Source organism: Squalius cephalus, assembly GCF_949319135.1.
Source record: "Squalius cephalus genome assembly, chromosome: 20".
In the NCBI taxonomy this organism is placed as follows: domain Eukaryota; kingdom Metazoa; phylum Chordata; class Actinopteri; order Cypriniformes; family Leuciscidae; genus Squalius; species Squalius cephalus.
This window is the reverse complement of record NC_137141.1, coordinates 16161870-16171135: the sequence shown is the minus strand read 5'-3', so window position 1 is coordinate 16171135 and position 9266 is coordinate 16161870. Positions and strand designations below refer to the sequence as shown.

Here is a 9266-nt window from a genome sequence, read left to right as displayed (position 1 = left end):
TCAGTATGGTAGCCAATATACCACAATACCATGGTCTAATAATGTTTTGAATTTATACTGTGGTAAAAATCACATTTATTTGGATAAGTAGCATGGTAATACCATACTATTCTTACCATTCTGAAGTTTCATCCTTGAGGTACCTTGGCATACCAAATATACTGTAAGTACACACATATTGTGATCATTCAGTACCATATAGCCTAAAATACCATGGTATTACCATGTTTTTCAGGCATATAACCCACCATAGCCTCTGGATGTGGCAAACCAGGTGACATCTCACATAAACTCTAAAACTACAATGACAACAAAAGACAGACCGATAAACACTGCCGAACATTTATGTTTTTACAGCATGTAAAAGACCAGAAACATTAATCTAACAAATCTCACATGCAGACGTGAACTTTTGATAGTGTTTCACGAGAGGCAGAAGTGTTTTATCGCCATGGTAACACAAGCCCCCAGTGTTTTCAGTCACAATGGCAGTGTCAACCTGGGTCCCTCAGGGAACTTGTCATAGGCAATCTCACACTGGCTTTGATGTGTCGTGACACCGCTTGACCAGATTAAAAAGATTATACGCCGTCTCCCTGGTTTTCCTCTGAAGGTCAGGTCTGTTTAGTGTTACAGCCCTGGGTGAGCAAACATGGCAACCAGCCTTAAATCAACAGACCTGCGCCTGGCAAATTGTCACGACTCACAACAGACTGGACTGAATGTCACTGCTGTTCTACAGACTGAGCATTGTGTGTGAAGTTGGTCATGACAGGGTAAAATGAAGTTTATGCTTTAAGCCAGCCTGACTCGACGTGGCACATAAGCAGTTGCGTATTTCCAACACCTGCTCTGTAACGAAGAGTCATTATCTGGGAAAAGATCACAATAATGGATTTATTTGCAGTCATATGTACAATTTTTAATACCAGGTGCATTTTAAATAAATAAAACATCGATCCATCCAAAACAGACACGTTAAGTGTCACGCTCATAGCCTGATTTGCTTTTCCTCTTCATATTTTTTGGAGTTTCTTCCTCTGATTTCTCACAGCTTGATAAGTGTGACGCCTGTGCACCCGGGAAGTCCTGACCGGAACCGAGTACTTGTCGGACGGTCACATTTACCCGAGACGTCTGCAGGTACCAGGAGCAAACCTCCCAATCCTCCTCTGACACGCTTTGGATGATGTCATCATCCTGCGCCTCTGGTCTCTGACCCATGCAGGGTGGCAGGACATTTCCAGCAGGGGCGGGGACAATGCAGGGTACTGCGTGATAGAGTAGGCGACTGGGTCCTGACATCACCATTATGTCTCCGCTGTGCATGAACATGGCTGTGGGACGCTCTTCTCTCTTAGTCCCGCCCAACAGGAAAACAGAAGTCTGCCCAAAACTGACATCAAAGGACAAACGTTTTTATGAATGCATTTCTTATGCTGTATGGATAGAATGCTACATGCACTTTATTTATTTTTCGAAAATACCCAAGTAATATTTGACACTGAAAATGCACCAATAACATGTTTACATGATATGAGCAAACCTCTTTAGTCCCATTTACATGCAATTTTCATTAATATGATTATTTGCTAAGAATTGTGGTTATTTTTTACCACCATTCTTCACATGATAGCACAAATCTTCATCTTCAATTCATAGCACAAATTATTAGCCTTGTTGGCAGAGGCTATTTACACTAACTCTGCCCACTGACGTCTGGTTGAGCTAGACAAGGAAGACGCTGAATTGTCAAAAGTAGCAATAGTTAAGGCGTGTGGCAGAGAGTTTTGACCCAAATCGACCCAAGTTCGAACCCGTCTTTTGCCGAACTGGCTCTACTCTCTTTTCCCATCACATATCAGACTGGAAAGGCAATAAGAAAATATTCAAAAAGTGGAAATAAAGTGTTTAACGTGTTTAATAATAAAGTGTTGATCGGTACAACAACACTGAGGTGCAAATAGTATCTTCCACTATTTATAAGTATAAATAGCATAACTACTTTTTACACTTATGTCAAAGAAAATACTGCTACAAAGTATAAATAGAATTTATTTACTTAATGTAATTAGCATTCGCTAAGAAAATGCTGTTATTTTCACTTAGTGTAATTGCTTTTTAAACTGTGTAAATAGCAGCTATTAATATTTGTACTTAGTGTAAATAGAATCTAGTTGCTATTTGCAACGTCATACATGCACCACTCTATTCTGAAACGCCTGAGCAAAGTCTGTCGTCAAAGTGGTTCGGCATAGTTTCCTCCCAGAACTTACATAACTGCGTTCCCAAACAGCAGCATCTGCCTCCGAAAGCAAGATAGCACGTTTATTATGTTTCGTCTGCGTAATTAAGTAATTCATTATGTACAAAAATGATTATATACAGTGGCTTCTCTTACTTTTCTTAGTGATATCTCTTCTCACTGGATGAAAACGGTACTTTATTCGCAAATGTTTTATGCGAAAGGATAGGCTATTCCCGTTATGCGCATAATTTATTATATTTGCAACTTTGGATGGAAACATAGCTACTGACAACATCTGTATCTCCAATCAAAAGTGGAATGATCGTATTTAGTAGATGAACGAATATGAACAACACCATCATGTAATATTGACCATATTTTCTGGGAATGCTGAGGGCAGCATTAATCAGTATATGTAGTTAATAAATTCCTCACCTGAAAGACAACAAAGGTCGGGTATGGTCAAGCTCTGATTCGTCAACATGGATTCCAAGCGACGAATCAGATCGATAGTAGTTAAGAATGCCCGCCTCCGCATTAAAACCAGGAAAGCCACAGGCTGCCGCCACTCTGTGAGAAAGTGAGTGAAGTTCCTTGGGGAAGGGAGTGTAGTGATCTGGGGAGTACGTCTGCGGAATAAAAGTATATCAGAATAGTATGGCACCTAACATGCCTCATCATAGTATTACAGAGTTAAACTGCCTCTCATTATTGAAGGTAATTAGGCAGTCATTTAGCAAATGCTTTTATTCAAACCGACATCTCCTCTTCTCTTCTCTGATGACGTGTTTACTGGTCTGAGGGTGGGATCACGATTATCAGACGATCCAATCAATTTCCGATGGACAAAATCAAGTCCCACCCTAATTTTTTTCTTGTTCTAAGAGCCGTTTCACTCATATACTGTATACGTCACTACAGGAAGAAAAGACTATCACAACTTCGGTTTCATGCCGACTTTAACATAATGATTGACATAACTGATAAAAGAGCATTTGCAGCGTTCTTTCTGCTCTGTGGCTTTCACAGTGGGTCATTGTCAGCAGTTATACATGAAAGTGTAATCAATGGACAATCATATGAGCACAGCCTCTCCAAAGAGCTGAATTAGCGGCTTACACGTCTGATCCGAGCGGAATGAATGCCTCAGCCTTCAGTTCTACTTAAAGGGAGGTGGAAAGAGCCTCTGCTTAAAATTCACTGATTGCCGTCAGACGTTTGGCGGTGTCAAACTAACATCAGAGCTAATGAATCCGGTGTGCACCTCCTGACTGATTTAATAGGACAGAAGACTAAACACTTTTATGTAATTAGCATATAAACGAGACAGGCAGACATCAGGCCTGTACAATTAGAGATGAAATGTCCTGAAAGGAGCAAATAATGCTAATAAGATCCATGGCGATGTTTTCTACCTTCCTCTCCCTCCAGGAAAAACAATGCCACAAAGCTGAATTTTCAGCATCATTACTCCAGTCTTCAGAGTCACATGATCCTTCAGAAATCATTCTCATATGCTGATTTGCCACTCAAGAAACATTTTACTTTTATCTATTTTGAAAACAGTTGTGCTGCCTAATGTTTTTATTTGATGAATAGAAAGTTTAAAAGAACAACGTTTATTAGAATTTTAGTAACGATGTAAAAGTCATTACTGTCACTTTTGATCAATTTATTGCATCCTATTGCTGCTGAATTAAAGTATTAATTGTTTTTCACCCAAAAAAAAAAAAAAAAAAAAAATCGTACTGACCTCAAACTTTTGACCGTAGAGTAAAAAAATTAAACGATATAAAAAAAAAAATCTCTTTGTTGCATGGTTGTACTTATTTTTAAGATTACATTAAAATAACATTTAAAAAATGTTTTTGCTTTTATTGCAATAGGATAGTATAGAGCAGGGGCATTCAACTAAAGTTCCAAGAGGTCCGGTCTCTATATTTCCTTCCCAGCGGAGGTCCGGACAATACTTTTTTGAAACAGTTATACATTTCCATCAAGGCAGCCGTAGTACTTTGTAAAAAAATAACAAAATAAATAAAAAATAAAAAATAAATAAACACTCAAATTAGTCATCAAAGATGAGAATCTTGGACCCAGCAGAGAGCCAAAACAGTGATGTCTAAGAATTTTTACCAAAAATGTATCCAAAAAAGTAAATATTTTTCCCAACTGGATATGAATATAAAAAGGTTAGATCAGATGTTTTAACAGGCTATTTTTGAAGAAAACATACTGAGGGTGCAGGTTTACCTCTTACGAAAAGTATGGACCATTTACATATTTTGCTCAAAGCAATAAACTACTAAAAACAAATAATGTACATAATCTAATAATCAAAACTCTCATGAGGACAACACAAAGTTAAATAGTAATTTAAAATGTTTCTTTCCTTGCCATCTCAAAATAATTTTCCAAATTGTAACATTGTTTATTATGAAATGCTCTTCATATACTGATTAATAATGCTAAATGTATGAAAAAAAGAAGAAAACAAAACAAAACAAAACAACACATATTAACTTGTCTCAAACCTGGTTTAGTTAAACGGTCAGAGTCATCTGTATGACAGATCAAAATAATTATATTAGCTGCATTCTTGTTTTCTGCAGTGTTTTAGCAACCGTATCTATTTTGCTGCTCACCATATTAATGCTACTGTTATTAAAATAAATAACCGCGCCGTCTGCAGCTCTTAAAGGGATAGTTTACCCAAAAATGAAAATTAGCCCATGATTTACTCACCCTCAAGTCATCCTAGGTGTATGACATTCTACTTTCAGGCGAATCAATCGGAATTATTTAAAAAAAATGTCCTGGCTCTTCCAATCTTTAAAATGGCAGCGAATAGCTGTTTCTGTTCTGTTTTTGAAGTCCATAAAGGTGCATCTATCCATCATAAAAGTGCTCCACATGGCGCCAGGGGTTTAAAAAGGACTTCTGAAGCAAAGCGATGCGTTTGTGTAAGAAAAATATCCATATTTAAAACTTTATAAAGTAAAATAACTAGCTTCCGGGCCAAATGAACATACGGATTCCACTTACGCCTAAAGCACAACTTATGACATCAGAAGTAGCGTAGTGCGTCATGGCGTAGCGTAAATATCAGCAGTACGTCGCATTACTTGCACAAGTTGCGCTTTTAGTGAAATCTGTATGTTTGTTTGGTTGGAAGCTAGTTATTTTACTAGTAAGGTTTAAATATTGATATTTTTCTTACACAAATGCACCGCTTCACTTCAGAAGGCCTTTATTAACCCCTGGAGACACGTGGAGCACTTTTATGATGGATAGATGCACTTTTATGGAATATGGACTTCAAAACAAAAACGGCCATTCACTGCCATTATCAAGCTTGGAAGAGCCAGGACATTTTTTAATATAACTCAGATTGATTCGTCTGAAAGAAGAATGTCATATACACCTAGGATGACTTGAGGGTGAACTATCATGTGGCATTTTACGTTTTTAGCGACGGAGAGAGAGAAGCAACGCTCACAGAGCGGAAATGAAGCACTTTTGGCTCTAGATTAAAATATTATAGATATAGCTCCGAAAGATCATTACCATAAACAACAATGAGTGCTTGTGGTGTGAACTGCTCCGTTGTTTTGACGCGTTGCTCACTTTAATCTGTAGAAACGGTAAAATGGCGCAATTATGTCCCGCAGTCCGCCATTTGAAATACACTGGTATAGAGTAGACAGGAAGCAGAAGAGAATGGGGCGGGATCGGGAAGGGACCACAATTCAGGACTCGAACTCTGGTCACCTGAAGCGCGACTGCAATAAATGTTGGAGCGCTGTCCACGAGGGTATCGGCTCCAGCATTATAATAACATTTTGTGTTAGACACTGCTAAAGCACACATAAAGTACATTAGAGAGTTACCGTAGTACCTTGGAGTTCCAATCATAGTGGTAACCAAGAGTCACCCAGCGCAGTTTTTCTAGCAGAGTTTTGGCCTCTCTTTTCCCACAGCCTTTCCTCCTGCAATAATACACAGACCCGTTTAGATAAGGAAGAGCGTGAGATAGATTAGGTGTGGAGCAGTAGCACAAACCATCCACACAAATGTTGTGTGATAAAGGGGGCCTAACAAACTGCAATACCTCAAATCTACCATCTAGGTCACAGTTAAATGACCAGAACAGACCTAGCCACAAGGAAAGCATCTATGAGGATGCTATATACTCAGTATCCGAAGATGGAGTTAACCAAGACACCTATATTGTATCTATACTCAAATAATTGCCACAGATCCTTCAAAATATACAAATATAGCATTTGTTTTATTCCAAAAATACCTAAATGCAATAAAATAATAAACCATAAAATAAGATTCTACTAAGCTGCCAATGCATGTCAGGATCTTTGACTTACCGAATAACATCTATGCTTCTTTCCCAGATGTTTTCAGTCTCCACAGACGACATATGCATATCCAGGTTACACACGTTGGGCTTCTGTGGATAGATCTTCAGACACTGCTTTACCCAGTACTGCTGAGAACCCGGCAGGAATGGGTTGGATATAAAAATAAACCCTACGTTCCAACAGTGACGATATAGTTAATTTAATCTCATTAAAAGTAAACAGGAAGACATGGACGTTTCCCATAACAGCATGCTAAAGAGCAAGATTTAAAGCCCCCCTGTAATCAATAATTGTATCCCTTAAAACTCATCTTTGATCATCAAAATTACATATTTAAATGTTTTTACCCATGAAAAAATTGTCTTCATGCTTTAAAATAGCTTTAATGTAACTCTACACCCTTGCCTCATTTAGTGTACACGGTTCTATGAATATGCAAATTGTCCCTGCCCCCACTCATTCACACCAGCTCAGAGATTTTACAGGTTGATGATATTGGTTACAAGGTAGTTTGTGACGTCAGAAACACCAGCGATTTTGAACCGTGTTTTTGAGACACGGTTCATGTCATTTGGTTATTAATAGGCTACCATATATTCAAAGTGGCCTATTTGAATATATGGTGTCAAAGTGGCGATAATAATAAATTAATGGGATTATGCAATGCAGGGGATTTTGACAATCGTGTCTTACATAAAATTAATTTAATGATAGGCTTCTGTCACTATATCAAACCCATAAAATCCTTTAGATTCTGGAGAACATACAGTATGGTAATTATTTAAAACTGCCACCAACCTATCTAAACCATACCTGGATATCCATGCAAACCAAAAGCTTTCCAGTCTGTTACTGGCCGAAGACCAGCTTTAGAAACATCTTCCTCACTTATAGGAGTGGAGTTAAGTTCACAGTTAAAAACCTAGAAATAAAGTACAAAACTGAATAAAGTACAAAGGCATAGCAAATTACTATGACAAAAAAGCTGTGCATGTTCTGTAAGCATGTAGTATTACACTTGTTAATAATAGTAGTTGTAGTTTAATAAACATAGTTCATAGCCAAATTATTTTATAAATAAACCATAAATCAAACAAATGTCCGTATAACGGGTTAATAGTAGTACTAATAATATTAATATGCACGGTTTAGGAAAGTTGTTTTATCATCTGCAATGTTCCTCAAGTCTGAATGGCACATATTGTCATTGTCATTACAAGGTTCGGTTTAATAAACATTTTTTAATAGGCAGATTAGTTAATAAATATATAAATAAAAACTGATTTAGAATAATAATAATAATAATAAACTGTTTAGGAAAGACTCATAGCGTCATAATGTTAATGAACACGCAATATTTCTCAAGTCTGAATGGCTCACCTTGTCATTACAAGGTTTGGAGAAATTAATGACCTCACTGAAGTCTGGAGGAGGATTTCTCCTCTTGTAAAACTTGAACATTTTTCTAAAAGCATCTTCTCCATGCTCCATTATGGAGGCTGCCATCTTTGTCGTCATCATGTGACCTTTCTATTTCTTACGCCAACGACACAAAGCCTCGATTTGATTTTTATTTTTTTTATTACACAATGCGAATAAAATAACAATCACTAACATAAAAGGTATCGCAAAGCGATATTTTACGTTTTAAAATTGTATAGTTCAAGGTAATACATTCTTTTCTTCTGGTCACGTGGTCAGGGTCACCGTAAGCTCCATTCGGCAAGGACGAAACATGGCAGCGACAGCAACTGGGAAGAAGGTGTTTGAGGTATTTGTGTCAAAAGTGCCATGGACCATCGCAACGAGTGAGTAAAGGATACCATTTGATCAATGATTTTACATCAAATTGGTAAATAATGCGCGAATGAATGCATAAAATGAGCTAGTCATTTTCCACAACGCATCATAGGTATCTCTAATAATAGTAGGCTATGCAGTGATGCTTTATATGTGTAGCAGATACTTGTCTAATGTATGTTATTGTTCTGTGTTCTGTTTCAGAGGAGATTAGAGAATACTTTTCGCAGTTTGGCCAAGTGAAGAAGTGTCTCTTGCCATTTGTAAGATTACAAATAGAATGTAGTGTTTCATATTTTTCTTTAATATGCCCGTCATGCTGAGATGAGTTTTTGTATTGTTTTGCAGGATAAGGAGACAGGTTTTCATCGGGGGTTTTGCTGGATAGGGTTCACTTCAGAGGAAGGGCTGCAGAATGCATTACAAAAGGATCCTCATTTCATCGAAGGTGCAAAGGTGAGCGTCTAGTTGGGACTGGATGAACCGGCCCTAGATGTCTCTGGTAAATGTTGTAGTTTGAACATCTGCATCAAAATTTCATTTTCTACTTTCTTTTAATGTAGCTCCTGGTGCAAAAAAACAGAAAGCCATTTTCTGGAAAAAAATCCAACAAAGAAGCAGAGGACGTCTGAAGAGAAGTTGTTGTGTCTTCAGTAACAGAAAACTCTTATTTATTGTGGATGTGTCTTCACTTGGCATACTTGTTTTCATGAAGCCAAACTTTAATGAGTTTTGATTATTGTTGTATTGACTGCTTGTCTAGTGTTTTTTTTTTTTTCTTATAAAATGTCCAATGAAATTTAAAGAAATATGAGTCAAATAAATTGCGATATTTTGAATTC

General features: G+C 37.4%; 2 protein-coding genes across 2 annotated transcripts; one reads left to right on the top strand and one right to left on the bottom strand.

Annotated features, from left to right (window-relative positions):
- Window positions 1-326: 326 nt before the first annotated feature.
- On the bottom strand, window positions 327-8146 carry alkbh1 (alkB homolog 1, histone H2A dioxygenase). Its single transcript, XM_079854295.1, has 6 exons — window positions 8005-8146; window positions 7438-7546; window positions 6631-6793; window positions 6147-6237; window positions 2684-2877; window positions 327-1396 (listed from the first exon to the last, which is right to left on the bottom strand). The coding sequence occupies exons 1-6, from the start codon at window positions 8143-8145 to the stop codon at window positions 979-981; spliced, it is 1116 nt and encodes a 371-aa protein (XP_079710421.1). The 5' UTR covers window position 8146; the 3' UTR covers window positions 327-978.
- A 186-nt stretch (window positions 8147-8332) lies between these two features.
- On the top strand, window positions 8333-9266 carry slirp (SRA stem-loop interacting RNA binding protein). The gene is made up of 4 exons (XM_079854169.1): window positions 8333-8432; window positions 8629-8687; window positions 8773-8880; window positions 8988-9266. The coding sequence occupies exons 1-4, from the start codon at window positions 8360-8362 to the stop codon at window positions 9054-9056; spliced, it is 309 nt and encodes a 102-aa protein (XP_079710295.1). The 5' UTR covers window positions 8333-8359; the 3' UTR covers window positions 9057-9266.

Coding starts and splice junctions, on each gene's coding strand:
- alkbh1 (XM_079854295.1), bottom strand. CDS start 8,145: ATGATGACGACAAAGATGGCAGCCTCCATAATGGAGCATGGAGAAGAT. Junction 6,238..6,630: donor AGAAGCATAGATGTTATTCG/GTAAGTCAAAGA, acceptor GTATTATTGCAG/GAGGAAAGGCTGTGGGAAAA. Junction 1,397..2,683: donor CGACCTTTGTTGTCTTTCAG/GTGAGGAATTTA, acceptor CTTTGATGTCAG/TTTTGGGCAGACTTCTGTTT.
- slirp (XM_079854169.1), top strand. CDS start 8,360: ATGGCAGCGACAGCAACTGGGAAGAAGGTGTTTGAGGTATTTGTGTCA. Junction 8,433..8,628: donor GCCATGGACCATCGCAACGA/GTGAGTAAAGGA, acceptor GTTCTGTTTCAG/AGGAGATTAGAGAATACTTT. Junction 8,881..8,987: donor ATTTCATCGAAGGTGCAAAG/GTGAGCGTCTAG, acceptor CTTTTAATGTAG/CTCCTGGTGCAAAAAAACAG.